Source organism: Musca vetustissima, unplaced genomic scaffold (assembly GCF_032173495.1).
Source record: "Musca vetustissima isolate MV318-11 ecotype Yass unplaced genomic scaffold, APGP_CSIRO_Mvet_v1 utg6577, whole genome shotgun sequence".
Lineage (NCBI taxonomy): Eukaryota > Metazoa > Arthropoda > Insecta > Diptera > Muscidae > Musca > Musca vetustissima.
The window spans coordinates 178,050-196,809 of NW_026877114.1; the positions used below are offsets into that span (position 1 = coordinate 178,050).

Sequence of the window (18,760 nt, forward strand, 5' to 3'; positions counted from 1 at the left end):
AATGAGATATAATTTTAATAATGATTTCCTTAAATAATTAAATGCTGAAGATATTTAAAATGACAACATTTTTATACGAAGATTTTATACAAATAAATATTTTTTGGTACAATTTATTTCAAAACATTTGGAGTTGTATAGGTATTGGCATGCAATGACGTCCGAAGGTCTAAAATAAATTGTTGCCAGAATTTTCCTTTGGGTTCGGTTATGGTAGCTACTCCTTACAATTTTAATTTAATTTTTACATGATGCTTGTTTTCTGTTAGCTACACATTCGAGATGATTTTTTACAGAAATCACATTTATGACTTTAGTTTTTTTTTGATTATATAATGTACAAAAAATACGATATTCAACTTTTGGTTCTGTTATAGTAGCTCCTTATATATCCTCCTTATATATAATTATTTACAGTAACCCCACTTTCGTTCCATAAGCCGAGCTTAAAACAGATTTCCAAACTCGTTGGCCTTTTGCGCAGTTTTTCCAATTTGAAAGACCATGTTCCGATATGTTTTCTTCTACTTAGCCTTTTCTTCTAATTCGTGGCCTTCCCCTTCTGCGTGAACTCTCAGTAGGCTCGCTTTTATATGCCTTTTGAGCTGGGGCATCTTCATCCATTCGCACAACATGGTCTAGCCACCGTAGTCGCTGCAGTACAATACGTCTAACTATGCTGATGTCCGCGTATAGATTATAAAGCTCGTGGTTCATTCGATCAGCCCATAGATTTTTCAGAGAATTTTTCTCTCAATCCAAGAGCTGCCTCATCTGATTGCGCAAGTACCCATGCTTCAGATCCATATAACAGCACGTGTGGTATCAGGGTCTTAAAGAGTGTAAGTTTAGTCTGGCGGGAGTTGGCCTTGTTTCTAAACTGCTTACTTAGACCATAGTAGCATCTGTTGGTTAACACTAGCCTTCTCCGAATTTCAAAAAAGATGTCATTAGTTTTATTTATGGCGTTACCAAGTTATATAAAATCTTTGACCACCCCGAAGCTTTAGTTCTCAAGTTCCACAGTTGGTCCGAGTTTACAGGACGTCTTGCGAGTTGATACCATCAGCTTGGTCTTTTCGGCGTTTACTGTCAGACCACTTTGGCAAACTACGCTCTCAATGTTCGACCCATTATGTCGATGTGATCGTGGGCGAGTAACATGTTTTGTTTGGTGTACAGAGTGTCATTTCAGTTCACACTTGCATCACGTATGACCTTTTCCAGCAGGACGTTAAACAGGTCACAGGATAAACAGTCGCCTCGTCTGGATCCTCGTTCGGTATTGAAGGGCTCCCGAAGGCCTTCCGACTTTAACTGCTGACCTTGTGCCACTCAAAGTTATCCTGCATAGCCGTATTAATTTCGCAGGAATGCCGAACGCAGACATGGATTTAAACACCTCTGAACGGATAGGGCGGCTGTCGAATGCGACAAATAGGCCTATGTGTTTTTCCAGGATTTGACTCTATTTTCCAGGATTTGACTCTGAGTGAAAATCTGGTCAATGGTGGATTTGACTGGCCTTAAGCCTCATTGGTATGGTCCAATAATGTCATTGACCATTGGCTTCAGTCGTTTACACAGCACGCTGAATAGAACTCTATATACGATGGGAAGGAGATTTGTTCCTCTATAGTTGGCACATATCGCCTTGTCTGCTTTTGTGCACGGGACCATGATGCTGAGGTTCCAATCATTGGGCAAGCATTCCTCTAGCCAAATTGTACTAATCAGCTGGTGCATGCTCCTTACCAGCATCTTACAACCAGTCTTGAATAGTTCGGCTTGTAACCTATCGGCACCTACTGCTTTATTTTTCTTCAGCCGAGTGATTGTTGTTCTGACCTCATCTTAGCTAGGGGGTATACACTCTTTGCCGTCATCTATTATTGGTTCTGGAGTATCCTCTTCAAAGCTCCTATTTAATACCATAAGGTTTTTAAAATGCTCCTTCCAGATCCTCAACACGTTGTCTGTATCTGTCACCAGGTTTCCTTCTTCATCCCTACAGGAGCATGCGCCTGTACCAAAGCCTCGTTGGTAAAATTTCCGGAGTTTATTCTGACTCCTGTACATCTCAATTTGCTCACGTTTTTCCATAAGAGATCCCAAAAGGGGAATTCTACATAAATGTTTCAAAGTTTATTTGTTTCTTATGATAAACGTTAACATGATAATATGCATCGTAAAAAATATTGTATTCATAGGTGGAAGTCTTGTCTTGTCCGAATATAATGCTCCGCTTACTCGTTTTTAGTTGTGTTATTAGGGAGCCCATAAACCCTCCACTGAATAGTCGGCGTTCAGTAATGGCCAAATTTTTTTTTAGATCTCGGCAGTCTCGTCACCTACTATATCCAATTATTTTAAACCAGATTTCACAAAAATTATTATTCGTCACGTAATTGGACGAAGGGTATAGAGGTGAATTCGAACCGATTGCTCTAGAACTTTATACGCCCGCACTTTTATAAAGACAACAATATATTACCCATCGGATAATCTTATTATAGCCTTATAAGAAAAAACTTCCATAATTGCTATGAATCTACACAATCACAATCTTATCAGGACATAGTATTTAGCACACATTTTATAACCCACTTTATGGTATGAAATTAGGAGACGACATAGAGGAGGTCTCTGATGCAAGGCCCTAAATTAAAAACATGTTTTATAAAATATCAAATAAAATATTTGAAAAAAATTAAAACAGAAATATTGTACAACAAAATATAAAGGTGTGCTAAGTACAGCACACAAAAAGTGGCGCCCAACGAAAATTACCTAAAAACGTTATGGACCAATGGAGAATTTTTATCCTCTGGGAATATTAAAAAGCAATTTATGGTGGCGCCGCTGAAACCTGTTAGTAATAACGCGTAGTTATGGATTAGTTAACTCTACAAGTTACTTCTAAGGTTAGACGACAAGTGATTCTGCTGTGACATTCTCTCCCATTGGAAGAGCAAGGAGAGCAAAACAAGAACAACAAGGAGAGCAAAACAAGAACAACCTCCACCGCTTGGTGGCATCTGCACTCTACGCTCTACACCTCATTAATCGAATTTAATGTCTGTTATGAACCACAATTCCTGCAAAACATGGAGCCATTAGTCCAAACTTTCTGATACATGCTCCAAAAAGAGGTCAAACATTAAAAAAAAACAAAATGTTATCCGATATTTTACATATCGTAAAATTATTACCAAGGCTAGATCGTGTCTGCGCAAGCACAAAGTACAGAGTCGGAAAATAATGTGAAACAAGGAATCACGTAGTTAAGTTCGACAGGGCCAAAGTCCATGAATTGATCAGGACTTTTACAGGGGTGATTTTTTATGGTGGATAGATTTTACGATCAAATGAAAATATACAATCAATGATCCGTACCCGGAAACATGGGCCAATATTGATAATTTTGTGTAGGGAGAATTTTTACACAATGGTAATCCTATATAGTAAATTACAACCTCTTTGGTTGAAAAAACGTACCTAAATTTGGGAAAGTCGTTACATGAGGATTACCCTAAAATGGGGATCAATATTTTCTACTCAAGAGATTTCAAATTACCAAATTGTATGAAATTTGGCTGTTACCTTAAACATTTCCGCAAGGGACGTTCAGACGCAAGATAGTTACAGGCGTTTTGGGTCCTACTTTGAATAGTACAAGATATTTATTGATGGATATCTAAATACATTGAAAAAACAGTTATTTTTATATACCACCAACACAGATTCACGCTTGACCGAATAAAAGTAGAAATTACTCATATAAAGTATTAATCTATTGTAATATTTATGGAAAAATTTTAAAGCAGATCGAAGTTTTAACTTAAGTAGCCCAATGGCGCCCAACATTAAGTAGTAAAAATTCTACACTACTTGGCAATAAACCTCAAATTCTCTATATTTTAAATATAATGATAATAGTTTCATATTAAGGCCCCACTCTATATATACACAGCAAAATACGTTACTGATAATTAATCTTTATTGCATTTTATGATCTGTTAAAAAACAGCAACATTTCAATTCCCTCAACGGGGTAAGTAAATCAAAAATCCATTCTCAGTTTTTAGTTTGAACTGAACGCGAGAACGCAACAAGTCGCAGTTGCGGTGCGTGCGTTTTAAAAACGAAAAGAAAAAAACAACATGTCCCGCTTACAACAATTCGCATTTTGTTTATTTTTAACACTGATAATCGCCGGGCCGACATTATCTCAGTCCATAGTCGACTATCGTCTAAGCAAAGATGTCGTACCCGATTTCTATGATATCAAACTGAAACCTTATCTACAATCTGAAGATGGTGTCAAACAATTTACGTTTGATGGTGAAGTTAATATCACACTGCATGCAACAGCGGCGAATGTTCGTAATATTACCCTACATGCGGCAATGATAGAAATTGTGGAGACAATTCTCTATGATGCCGATGATAAGGCGGTTGACCACTACTGGGGTGAAGATAAATTGCTGTATCAAGTGATTACAAATAAATTAAGTGTACCATTGTCCACGAACTTGACTCCCGAAAAGCCGTATAAGTTATATTTTAAATATACCGGGCGTATTCGTAGCGATATGGGTGGTATTTATCGTGCCACATACGATAATAAAAAGTAAGTTGATGTTGAAGTATTTATGAGTATGTTATGTGCATTTAAAGATTATAAAGTTTGTTTGGGAATGTCTTATTTTTGGTTATATATAGAACAGCTGTAGAAAGTGTTTTGTTTATAAATAAGTAAAAAGGTCGTTAACTTCGGCAGGGCTGAACTTATTATAGCCACCACCATAAGATGGATATTCATAGTTAAATTAATAGTTTATTTGTTCCATATTGCACATATGTATACCTCTCTTAGAATATATGTTTTTATTTATATATGCTCTTATAAACATTAAACACTAATATAAAAATAAACACTATTTTTCCCCCGAATAAAAGTAAACTTTTCATTTATATGAAAACTAGTTTCCTAATTCGCTCTGATTTAAGACTATTTGCGCTAATTATTTCCTTTCTCTTGCTCTCTCTTTTGACAAAAACAAATGTATTCCTGCGAAAAATAAACACCACAACAATTCGTTGTGCGACGTCTCTCCGCTCATTTGATTGTGGTTATTTTTGCACTCCATTGTTTTATTATTTCAGACACTGCTACTGACCTCTTTTTGATGTTGTATAATTCGCATATGAATTTTCCAAATTATTTCGATATAAATACCAAATACAATATATCAAACAAGTGTTGATACGAGCAACAAATACGTATATAATTGTTATAATAACGCAAAACAAGAACACAAAAACACCCGTCACCACCAAACGCGCACTCCGAAATGCTGTGTTTTTTTTTACTCTCTTATAAGAAACGAGTATTTTAAGGTTTTATGAATACTATTCATATAATATACGAATTATTTTTTCAGTGGTTATTTATGCTCTTTCGAGTCGAGCTTGATGATCTAAGTTTTGCAATGAAAAGGAAAGCCAGGAGAAGAACCTACGTACCCGCCATTATGCGACGCGTTTCGCCGTTGGTTAAGTGGCTCATCAGGCATATTGGGCTATGTGGCTTTACAAATGTCGTACGTTGATAACTTGTATTTATTCCGCCCTGATGCGAAACTTGCATATGCGAATTAAATTCAAATTTGTCAAAGTTTTTTCTGTGTAGTCAACATAATTTCACATTCATTCTTGACGACCAAAGTCTGGACTAGGTTCTTTGTGAAGTGTCCTAATTCTTCGAACACATTTGAAGCGCTCAACATATTCAAAAAAGTATCGCTATAAATAAAAAATATCTTCCCAGATGCAGCTAACGGAAATACACACATTTGTAAAAATTACAATTTGAATGGGAAGGAGTAGCTACCATAACAGAACCCAAAAGGGAAATTCTACATAAAGGTGTCCGAGTTTATTTGTTTCCTACGGCAATCATAAAAATTACATAGCAGTTTGTATCTTGCAAATTTCCCTTAATTTCGAAAACTATAAAGAATGACAGCGTTTCTTTTTATTTACGAAAACAGAACATTCTGAGAAACCCTCATAAAAATAAATGGGCCAATAGAGTCCGAATTCACCATAAGACCTATAAAAAATATGCTAAGGTGTCGGGTTAGTTGGAAAAAACTACTACTATGAAAAACCAACGAAACAGAATACCAAACCTATCCGGAAATTTTAACAACGGGTAAAGCACCAAACCGAAGGCATTGGTGCAGACACATCCTCCTTAAAAAATATTTAAAAAAATCCTGGCTTAAATTAGGCGTAAACAAATATAAAAATTTGATTTCTAATTTGGATTTTAAAAATTTTGCTTTGATGAGCTGAAGAACAAGCAGTCCACATAGGCAACTTTTAAAAACATTTTTATAAAAATGATTATGATTATAAAGGTCGCGCTATAAAAGAGTTGTAGGTCTTAATAGCTGTTTTTAGCGAAAGTTCTGCGAATATGTAGAGGCGAGTTGACTAGCATGGAGTTTATATAAAGCTGATGATCAAGAATTCCGTATAGGAGTTTTAAGATAAGCTAAAGCCAGAGAGTCAAGAAATATTAGCTGAAGGCCTTGGAGTTATTATACGTTAGCTGAAAATATATAAAAGTGCTGAAGTCCTGAGAACTTAATAGCTGTTCTAAATTCCAGGGAGTTTTAGCTCATAAAAATAATTTTTGGTGCTTATGACATGAATTTAGATGAGTCTTTAGATACGAGCAGAAGGACACGAGGTCATTACACTGTGACACGTTTTTCAAGTTGAAAATCTTGAACTAATCAATACTTTTTTGAGACTTTGACTTTGTTAGACTATGACCATGTGTTTTAAAAAGAGTTGTTTGTTTTACCTTTGACTATATTCTTGTCATATATTTTGGGTTATAGGCGGACGGGGTGATATTCTGAATTCCATAGAGTATTTATAAACGGGCTGAAGGGCAAAAAGTCCTCGTAGGCGACCTTAAGCCCATTAAGATTTAAGTAGGTGTCTTGAAATCCAAGGAGTTTTTTTGATGAGCTAATGACCAGAGTCAGAAGGCCAAAATTGGGCTGAAGGTCAAAATTAATATGAACTATTTAAAAAATTAATCCCATTTGTTTAATATAGTTTTCTCTGCGAACCTGTTCTTCTTTAGCACTCAATTTAAATATTCAAGTGCAATGTACTGCTCTGCATCTGTTATGTCAATTTAATTTGTTTGTATTTATGTATACAAATTTCAAATCAAATCCAGTTCATGTGGATTGATAAGATCAATAACATTCAATAATAATGCAATTAATATTAAAAACAAATTTCATTAATAAATATTTTATACAAAAGGAGGGTGGTTCATTAAGTGGTGGTAAAATTCTATGCAATAAAAAATAGGGTCGATTTTGAAAAAAAAAAAAAACTGGACCAAATTAAGTATTCTTATTTTTCTGAAAACAAATTGGTTATTGGGAAAAGTAAAATCCCAAAAAAAAAAAATTCAAAGTCCTTATAATTATCTAGACAGCAGTTTCCGAAGTCTTTTTATAAGAGCTCAAGACCACGGTATCTTTATAGACGAGCTGTAGGCGAGGTTGTCTTTGTAGGCTAGCTAAAGTACAGGGAGTCATTTTAGACGAAGTTAATGTTAGAGTCTTTATAGGCGAGAAGGTCAGGGTGTTTTTATAGACGAAATGAAGACTAGCTTACAATTTTCTTAAGAACTAGTTTAGAAGGGCTGAAGATCTGGAGGTCGATATAAAAGCGCTAAAAGCCATGGAGTCTTTATAGACGACATGTAGATCAGGGAGTCTTTATAGGTTAGCTGAAGGCCAGGGAGTAATTTTAGACTAGTTTAAGGCTAGAGACTTTATAGGCATGAAACTACAGGCCTTGCAATCGATATTGACGACCTGAAGGCCCGTGATTTTTTACAGATGAACTGAAGGCCAGTTTGGGATTTTATTTACAAATATTTTTTAGAAAAACTGAACTGGTCTGCAAGTTGATATAAAGAGCTGAAGGCCATGAAGTCTTTATAGACGAGATGTATGTCAGGGAGTTTTTACATATTAGCTGAGGGACAGGGAGTAATATTAGACTAGATTAAGACTAGAGTCTTTATCAGGAATCCAGGAAGTCTTTGCAGGTAAGCTTTGGAGCTGGGAGTATTTACAGAAGGCCTAGCAAAGATAATAGGCGAGCCTTTTTATAGACCAACTGAAGGCCTGAAGATCTTTGTAGACATGCCGAAAGCCTCTGCGTCTTCATTAAAGTTCTGAATGTCAGGGTTTACATGATGGCCAGTCTTTATTGATTAGAGTCTTCAAAGAAGAGATGTAGGTCAGGGAGTCTTTATAGATTAGCTGAAGGACAGGGAGTAATTTTAGACTAGATTAACGCAAGAGTCTTTCTTTTTCGTAAAGCTAGGGAGTTTTAATGGGAGAACTGAAGGCCTATTTCTTTAGAAGTATTATTCGAAGAACTAAAGGCCTGCAGATCAATATACAGCGCTGAAGGCCACAGAGTCTTTATAGACAAGCCGTAAGTCAAGGAGTCTTTATAGGCTAGCTGAAGGACAGGGTGTCATTGAGACTAATTTAAGGCTAGACTCTTTATAAGCTTGAAGCTTAAGGCCTGGCAATCTATATTGGTGAACTGAACTGAAGGCCAGTTTGATTTTATTTAGAAGTATTATTAGAAGAACTGAAGACATCGATGTCGATTTGAATGAGTTGTAGGTCAGGGAGTCCTTAAAGGCTACCTGAAGGTCGGAAAGTCATTTTAGGCTAGCATAAGGTTAGAGACTTTGTAGGCGAGCTAAAGGTCAGGGAATCATTGCAGGTGAACTGGGGAGCGGGAAGTATTTTTATACAAGCTGAAAGCTGACAATATTTATGGGCGGGCTGAAGGCCAGGGAGTTTTTATATATGAACTGAGGGCCTGGGAATCTTTATAGACACGCTGGAAGCCTTGGTATCCTCATTAACGGCCAGAATGCCAGGAAGCATTTGTAGACGACGAAATCTTTGCGGGTACTAAATCCACTCGATTTGAAATGTCAATACCATAGCGTATATATCACCTTAATCCTGTTCACAAAATCCAGTGGATTATGTTTGACGTATACGCTATAGAATTGACATTTGAAATCGAGTGAATGTAGTAAATCTAAACACACTTTTTTATTTTTGAGCAGAAGACAGGAAGTCCTCATAGGTCAAGTTTTTTTCATCCTTAATATTCATTTTTCATTCTTCTGATTTTAGTTGGTATGCCATGACTCAATTCCACATCAGTGATGCCCGCACCGCCTTCCCGTGTTTCGATGAACCACAAATTAAGGCACAATTCCGTATCCAAATTACACGTCCCAAAGACTATTTGTCATACTGTAATACCCAGCTGGAAAACGTTGTGAGTGAAAGGTAAGACCATATTAACATTTTAATTTTTGTATTTCATAAATTTACTCAATTTCAGTGATGGCCGTTATACCGACATCTTTGTACCATCACCAAAAATGTCCACCTATTTGGTAGCATTCCTGGTGGCCAATGATTTTGTTGTTGATGGCAGTGCGGATTTGAAAGTGATAATAAATCAAAAATTCCAAAATAAAACTGGATTTACTTTGAAAGTGGCCGCCCGTGCTCTGCAGGGTTATGATCAGTATACTCAGATGCCTTATAAAACGTTGGGCAATGGCATAATGCAAATGGCCGGATCGAATTATTTTCCACATGGTGGCATGGAAAATTGGGGTTTGATTTTTTATCGGTAAGTGAAAATCGTTAATTCAGATTCAATACAACAATCAAACACTTCATTGAAGTGGAACTAAGGACTTGGAATATGCTTCTTCTACTAAAAACACAATACTCGTTCATATTAAGTTTCCGATGCCTATACTCGGTTTAATTCTGCTAAATTAAAAAAAAAACTACTAATTGTATTCCCTTCTCACATACAGAGATCTAGCATTGACCCAAGAACCCTATTACACAGACGGGTGGGCCGACAAGGAATCTACCATATCGCTGGTGGTCCACGAGATAGGTCACATGTGGTTTGGCAATACTGTCACTCACAAATGGTGGAGTTATTTTTGGTTAAATGAAGCTTTCCCCACCTATTATTCTCATTATTTGACGCAACAGGTAACATAGCTGCAGATTCAATTGATATTAATTTTTAAGGACGATTACTAAAATTGAAATTCTTCTTCTACAGATTTATCCCGAATATGACATGGACCAACAATTTGTGCTGAAACAAACCCATTTGATTTTTGATTTGGATGCTACCGCTAACAGCCAACCATTATCTCATCCCGAGGAAAATATCAATACACCCTCTGAAGTTGCGTATAAATTCAGCAGCATTGGCTATAATAAGGGTGCTGCCATTCTCCGCATGATTTGCAATTTAATGGGAAGAGAGAATTATGATAATGCCATTAGAGATTATTTGCAGGAGAAGTAAGTGTAAATTAGAACAAGTATACGGCAGGTCACTGCAGGACAAGAAGTTTTAATAGACGAGCAGCAAGCCAAGGAATCTTAACAGACGATCAGAATGCCAGAAAGAGTTTACAGTCGAGCTGAAGGTATGGGATTTTTTTATAGACCAACATAATGTCAAGGGAATTATTAGAGGAGCTGAAGGTGGATTATTATAGGAGCCAAAGCAAGAGTCATTATAAACGAACTGAAGGCCAGAAAGTATTTATAGTTCAGCTGAAGGTCAGTCTGCAAGTCATAGTCAGGAGCAAGAGTCATTATAGACGAAGTTTAGGGAGTCGTTATAGGTTAGCTGTAGACTACAGGGGCTGTGATCTGGTAGTCTTCGGAGGGAGGAAGGTTGATGGAAAGGGAGTCTTTATAGATGAGCTTAAGGCCAGGTAGTCTTTATAGTCTAGCCGAAGGCCAGTGTGTCTTTATAGATTAGATGAAGGTCAGGGATTTTTATAGACTAGGTGAAGTCTAGACGGTTGGTGGTCTGGTAGACGAGCATAGAGTCTTTATAGGCAAACTGAAGGCCTGGAAGCTATAGAAGGTATGGATACCTCACTTTGTCTTTATAGACTATATGAAGTCCAGGGAGTCATTTTAAACTAGGCACTTAGTCTTTAGGACCATTGAGTGATTTAAGAATAGGTGAACATGATGGACGAGAGCCACATGTCTAGCCGAGGTGAAGGCTAGACAGTTGGTGGTCTGGGCATAAGTCATACCCTATGCTACCTGGAAGTCAGGATGTTTTTAGAGGAGAGCTGAAGGCCTAATGGTCGCTATTGAAGAGCTTAATGCCATGGTGTCTTTATATACGAGATAAAGGTCAAGGAGATTTATAGGCTAGATGAAGGGAGATAATCTTTATAGAAGAACTGAAGCCCTGAGACAGGCCATTCAATATTTATAGGCAAGTTGAAGGCCAGGGATAGTCACATAGTCTATGTGAAGGTTAGCAACTCATTTTAGGCTAGGTAAATGCCAGAGAGTCTTTTTAGGCAGCCTAAGGTGCACGCAGTTTTTATAGAAGGTGCTGAAGGCCAAGGAGTAATATAAGACTGGACTATTTATGGGTGATATAGAAGATATAAAAGGCATGAGAGTCGTTATAAAGGAGCTGAAGGCCATATAGTCTTTATAAACAACCTGAAGACTTGGGAGTTTTTATTAAAGGCCAGGAAGTCATTTTAGAATAGGCGAACTTCAGAAAGGCTAGCTAAATTGTACATAGTCTTTAGAAGCGCGCTGAAGGCAAGGGATTAATTTAAGACTAGGCGAAGGCTAGACAGTTGCCGATCTAGTAGAGGAGCAGAGGGCTATAGGGTATTTATAGACGAGCTGAAGGCCAAGAATGCTTATAGGCGAACAAATTCAAGTAGTATTTTATGCGAGCTCAGGGACTCATAAGTCTTTATAGGAAATCTGAAGACCTGGAAGTCGCTAAAGTACAGGTGAAGGCTAGAGAGTCCCTGTGGAAGTGATTATAGGCAAGCTTAGGGCCTCGTAGTTTTTTGGACGATCGGAATGTCACAGAGTCTATAAAAAAACTTCTTTATAGACGGGCTGAAAAGTCCTTTATATACGACCTCAGGTCCTTCGATTCTTTATAGAAAATCGTGTATCTGTACCAAAGAAGCCTGGGAATCCTGGGAGCTAAAATCTGAAGTTGAAGGGCCAGTGAGTCTTAAGGCTAGGGAGTTTTTAATATAGACTAGGTTGAGGCTATGATAGAAGATATAGAGACTTTATAGGTGAACAAAAGGACAGGGTATCATTACAGGATAGCTGAAGGCCTGAAAGTAACTAAAAAATAGTTGAATGCCTGAGAGTCACTGTGGTAGAAATTAAAGCCACGAAGTTTTTATAATTTAAACAAGCTGAAGGCCTGAGAGTCTTAATAGAATAGTTATAAATGCCACTGAGTCTTATAGGCTAGCTGAAGGACAGAGAGTCTTTATATAAGACCTGAAGTCCTAGCAGTCTTTACAGATAAGATGAAGGCTAGACAGGTAGTCTTTGTAGCCTGCTTTGTAGGCGAGCTGAAGGACTCGTAGGTGTTTATAGGAGAGCTGAAGACCTAAAGAAGAGAGATGTCTGAGAGTCACTATGGTAGAGCTGAACTCCTGGCAGATCTTTCATATAAGTAAACGGCCAGGGAATCTATTTAGACGAGCTGGAGAAAAGTTAGTCTTTAAAGAAAATCTTTGGAAAGGACCTGAATTCAGAAGTGTTTATATAACATATATTCAGATAATGTTTATAGGGGAACTGAGGTCACGTAGTTTTTTTAAACCATCTGATTGTCACGGTAACAACCAGAGAGGCCTTTGTAGACGAACAGAAGGGAGTCTTTGAAGGCCAGGGGGTCTTTTGAGACGAACGAGAGACCAGAAAGTCTTAGTTACCGAACTGATATTCTGGAAGTCTTCATTGACGAACTGAATAACTAGCACTTCTTATATACGATCTAAGGTCCTCAGATTCTTTATAGGGAGATGTTATATTCAAGCTGAAGATTTAGAGCTGATAACCAAGGACATGTCAAAGGCAAACTAAAGTTTAGGAATTATTTAGAGACGATTTATATGATCTGGAATTTTGGGAGTTTTTTTAGACGAACTAGCAGAACATAGTATTTTTAGGGACTCCTTTTTTGGAGGCTGGATGTGGTTTTTTTAAAGGGAACTAACAAGAGGCTATGCTGAGGCCTCATCATAGAAATGGTACACCGGTGTGTGACAAGAGTAGGCACCCTCAGGACGCCGTTCTGACAGGTCTGAATGTATTTCCATGGAGTAATATGAATATTCGCCTAACAGAGTTTCTTGACTACACCTCAAGTGCTACCGACAAGCAGTCGGCCGACCTGCCTTTTAGAGACAGATACTTTTTCCTAGCCGGACATGTTGTAGAGTTGATCACCTCTCTTTTCAACTTAACCTAATGAAACTGAAGGGATGTTTTTTAGAAGATCTAAAAGTAATTTTTGTAGACTTTACTCTATAAAAAATTACATTATTTCCCTTTATTTTTCTCTCTTTCAGTCACCACAACAGTGCCGAACCGGATGATTTATTCAAACAATGGAAACGTCATTGGCCCAAAAATCAGGAAGTCGATTTAGATCAATTATTCAGTGATTGGACGGAGCAACCCGGTTACCCTATTATCGAAATATCCACCACAGAATCGGGTCACTATTTAATCAAACAAAAACGTTTTCTAAATAATCCAGAGGATGGTAGTGATAAATCTCTACTCTATACCATACCCATCACTTATGCCACCAATCGGGAAAATAATTTCGAAAATCTTCAACCGAAATTCTATTTCAACAGAACTAAAACTGAAATGGAATTTGGAAATTCCGATAAAGATGAATGGATCGTATTGAATTTACAGCAATCGAATTTCCATAGAGTCTACTATAAAGCCGAACTTTTGGAGAAAATAAGAAAGGCGTTAATGGCGCCCAAACACAGTGGGGTGCATGTTATAAATCGAGCCTATCTGCTGGATGATCTATTCACCTATGCACGTTTGGAAATTATGAATTATGGTGAGGTGTTTAAATTCATTGAATATTTGAGTGGTGAAACCGAATATTTGCCATGGCAGCCTGCCTTTAAGGCTTTCGATTTAATAAGTCCGCGTTTAACTTTGGAGCAGCACAAACAATTTGGTGAATTTTTATTTGACATTATGTCGGGGGTCTATAAGAAATTGGGTTTTGAAAATCCTGGAGATCGGGTTTTAGATGTTTACAATCGCAATAAGGTTATCTCCTGGCTATGTAGATATCACCACGAAGATTGTAATGAAATGGCTCAAAAAGTTTTCAAATCCACGCAACCAAAATTAATTCCTGCCGATTTCCAGGAAACTCTCTATTGTGCCGCAAATCGTAAGGGTTCAATTGATATTTATAATACCCTCAAAACGGAATTTATTAAAATGGAGCTACAAAGTCAAAAACAGAAATTGCTGCATGCCATGGGTTGTACACTCCATGTTGTGGACAACCATTATAACTTCATATTAAGCAATGAGGTGCCTCAATCAATGAAGAGATCGGCCATTAGCAGTTTGTATAAACAAACACCGGAAAATGTTGATCCCGTCTTCCAACTCATCAATAACACACTGGAGGTCTTAACAAATGCGTAAGATTTTTCAAATCCCATTTTTTAATTCGGAAATAATTATTTTTTTCTTTGCTTTCAGTTTGGGTAGCTGGTATAACACCGCCACTGTTGTCAGTGACGTGGCCAATTATTTCACCACCGAGGATCAATTAAAGGAATTGACTGAATTTATTGGGACAAAAGGTCATCTGTTTGGTGAAGACATCAATGTTTTGGAAAACTCTGTTGAAACTGTTGAGAAAAATCTCGCTTGGTCTTCGAAATATTTGGCTAGCCTTTTCCAATACTTGGAGCAAAGAAATGGTGCTGCTGCCGCTATTACAAATTCTTTGCCAATTTTAACGATTATGATTGTTGTTATATCTTATTTGAGATATTAATTTTGTACATCAAATATTGAAAAAAAAAAACTTTTTTAAAATAAAAAAAATATTGAAATTTGTAATTCCTTTATGTTTTCTACTTGGTCTTTCCATCTAATTCGTGGCCTTCCCCTTCTACGGGACCATCAGTAGGCTCATTTTTATATGCCTTTTGAGCTGGGGCATTTTCATTCATCCGCACAACATGGCCTAGCCACCGTAGTCGCTGCAGCTCAATACGTCTATGTCGATGTCCGCGTATAAATTGTAAAGCTCGTGGTTCATTCGACGCCGATATTAACCGTCGACGCAGATCAGCCCGTAGATCTTTCGGATAATTTTTCTCTCAAACACCCCAAGAGCTGCCTCATCTGCTTGCGCAAGTACCCATGCTTCTGATCCATATAATAGCACGGGTAATATCAGCGTCTTGTAAAGTGTGAGTTTGGTCTGGCGGGAGGTGGCCTTGTTTCTAAACTGCTTACTTAGACCATAGTAGCATCTGTTGGCCATCACAATCCTTCTCCGAATTTCAAAACTGATGTCATTCGTTTTATTTATGCCGGTACCAAGGTATATAAAGTCTTTAACTACCTCGAAGCTGTAGTTCTCAAGTTCCACAGTTGGTCCGAGTCTACTGAACGTCTTGCGCGTTGATACCATCAGCTTGGTTTTCTCGCCGTTTACTGCCAGACCCACTTTGGCAGACTCCTTTTCAATTTGTTCAAAGGTGGCTGTTACCGCTCGCAATGTTCGACCCATTATATCGATGTCATCGGCGTAGGCGAGTAACATGTGTTGTTTGGTGTACAGAGTGCCATTTCTGTTCACCTTTGCTTCTCGTATGACGCTTTCCAGTAGGATGTTAAAAAGATCACACGACAAACTGTCACCTTGTCTGAATCCTCATTCGGTATTGAAGGGATCCGATAGGTCCTTTCCTACTTTAACTGCTGACCTTGTGCCACATAAAGTTATTATACATAGCGGTATTAATTTTGCAGGAATGCCGAACGCAGACATGACTTTAAATACCTCGGATAGGGCCGTCGAATGCGGCTTTATAGTCGACAAATAGGTGGTATGTGTCGATGTGTTTTTCGTGGGTCTTTTCCAGTTTGCCCAATGTGGCTTCAGGCCTGGCAAATCCACCATTGACCAGATTTTCACTCTGCGCCAAATCCTGGAAAAAACCCGCTAAAAACGCATCGACACTTTCCACCTATTCGTCGACTATAAGCCGCATTCGACAGCCCTATCCGTTCAGAGGTATTTAATGTCTGCGTTTGGGATTCCTGCAAAATTAATACGGATATGCAGGATAACTTTTACTGGTAAAATGTCAGCAGTTAAATCAGGAAAGGACCTCTCCAATACCGAACGAGGATTCAGACAAGGTTACAGTTTGTCGTGTGACCTGTTCAACATCCTGCTTGAAAAGATCATACGTGAGGCAAATGTGAACAGAAATGACACTCTGTACATAGGCCGAAGACATCGATATAATGGGTCGAACATTGCGAGCGGTAACATCCACCTTTGAACAAATTGTGAAGGAGTCTGACAGTAAACGGCGTGAAGACCAAGCTGATGGTATCAACGCGCAAGACGTCCAGTAGACTCGGCCACAGTTGAGAACTACATCTTCGTGGCAGTTAACGACTTTATATAACTGAAGCATGGGTACTTGCGCAAGCAGATGAGGCAGCTTTTTGGGTTGTTTGAGAGAAAAATTCTCCGAAAGATCTACGGGCCGATCTGCCTGGACGGTCAAATGAACCACGAGCTTTAAATCTATACGCGGACATCCACATAGTCTAGGCCATGTCTAGGCCATGTTGTGCGAATGAATGAGAATACCCCAGCTCTACCCCAAAGGCACATAAAAGCGAGCCGACCGATGGTTCACGCAGAAGGGGAAGACCACTAATTAGATGGAAAGACCAAGTTGAAAACAACATCTTGGAACGTGGTATTTTAAATAGGACGGTTTTACACTTTTAAATCCCGTAATGTCAAATTAAGATTACTTCGCTGGGAAAATGCGGTTAAAACCTTCAAAACCCGAAATTTCGGAATTACTCTAATTACATCACTCTACGGGATTTGAACTTATTATGTCGAAACACTGTGTAGAACATGGCCTGAGAGAAGTGTATGAAAGTATTTCATAGATCCAGCGCTACCATTAACTATCTATGACTTGGAATTTGCTTTGCTACTCGTACAGCATCCGATTTTTGAAGTCCACTATCTCATATATTTTCCCTCCAAGCCCATTGCATAAATAATGCATATTCTAGAGTAGACACAGTAACGAATGACGTTTAATACTGGAGATTAGGATATTGCGTTCCGTATTCGGACGAAGAAGACGACGTAGTAGGCAGATACTCGGTGGAGATTTTCTTTAAGCAGCATGGGGAAAAGTAATCTCTTTTACTGAGATCTTGCAATCTGGCTGAAACGTACTAGCCCCTATACCCGCAACTATGCTGAGCTGTGGTTTTTGATGTTGTGGCATACCGAACGGTACCAAGGTTTAAAGTTTTGTCCGAACGGTGCTCGAACCAAAAAAATCTCAAGAAGAAATTCCTGGGCATTTAGATCCCATGGATGAAAAATTACACATTCATATACAACTGACAACCGCTGTCTAAAACGGAAATGTGGTACTTTCTAATAGAGAGAACCTATTATATTTAGCATTATTTGTAGATACACAATTTTCAAGAAATCTGATAAAAGTATATGGGAGATATATATCTCAAACTGGTGTAAGGTTCGTCCTTGCAGATGGTGTCCTCATTCCAATAGAGAAACCAAATATATACTAAAAAATACCAGGTTCAAGGTATGTATACTTTCCTTGAATTAACTACCACTCCTAAAAGTTCTTGAAGTTCTCTGTCCGATAAAAAACAGATGTAGCCAATATAATACCTGATTTATGATAAATACACTTTTCTGAAAAAAATCCAAGCACCTTCCTATTCAAGGTAATTTTGAATTAACCACTATTCTTGAACGGTTCGATGTCCGTAGTAATATTTATAATGTATAAATAATACCGAATCCTAGATGTATACATCTGAACCGATTTTCACGAAACTTAACACACATTGTTCTGAGGTTTATTCAGTATGCTATACCAAATTTCGTGCAAATCGAAGGATATATAGAGATTTTGGTGTACCATTTACATAAAATCGGACGAAAAAATATATGGGAGGTATATCGAAATTTGAATCGATTTTCCCGAAACTCACCACCCTTCATTCCAGACTGAATTCAGTACGTTAAGCCAAATCTCGTGCAAATCGAATGAAATAAAGGGATTTTGGTGCATTATTTACCTAAAATCGGACGAAAATATATCTATCTAAATCTGAGCCGATTTTCACGAAATTTAACACACACATTACTGTAGACCTAATTTAGTACACTGTGCCAAATTTCGTGCAAATGAAAAGATATATAGTTACTTTGGTGCACCATTTACCTTAAATCGGACGAAAAGATATATGGGATCTATATCTGAATCGATTTTTCCCAATTTCAATAGGGTTCGTCCTTGGGCCAAATAAGTGAGCTGTGCCAAATTTCATCCAATTCGAACCAAAAATGCGACCTGTACTTTGTTTACAATAACATGGACAGACGGACGGACATACATAAATCGACTTAGAAAGTGATTCTTTGCATATTCTCTAAAGAAGACATGTATCTATCT

The 18,760-nt window shown here is 37.8% G+C and overlaps 1 protein-coding gene across 1 annotated transcript; it reads left to right on the forward strand.

Moving 5' to 3' along the window:
- Positions 1–4,163: 4,163 nt before the first annotated feature.
- Positions 4,164–15,045, forward strand: LOC133321686 (membrane alanyl aminopeptidase-like). Its single transcript, XM_061530767.1, has 7 exons — positions 4,164–4,496; positions 9,226–9,434; positions 9,490–9,786; positions 9,980–10,166; positions 10,240–10,487; positions 13,565–14,683; positions 14,745–15,045. Exons 1-7 carry the CDS (start codon positions 4,164–4,166, stop codon positions 15,043–15,045), a joined length of 2,694 nt encoding a protein of 897 aa, XP_061386751.1.
- The last annotated feature ends 3,715 nt before the right edge of the window (positions 15,046–18,760 follow it).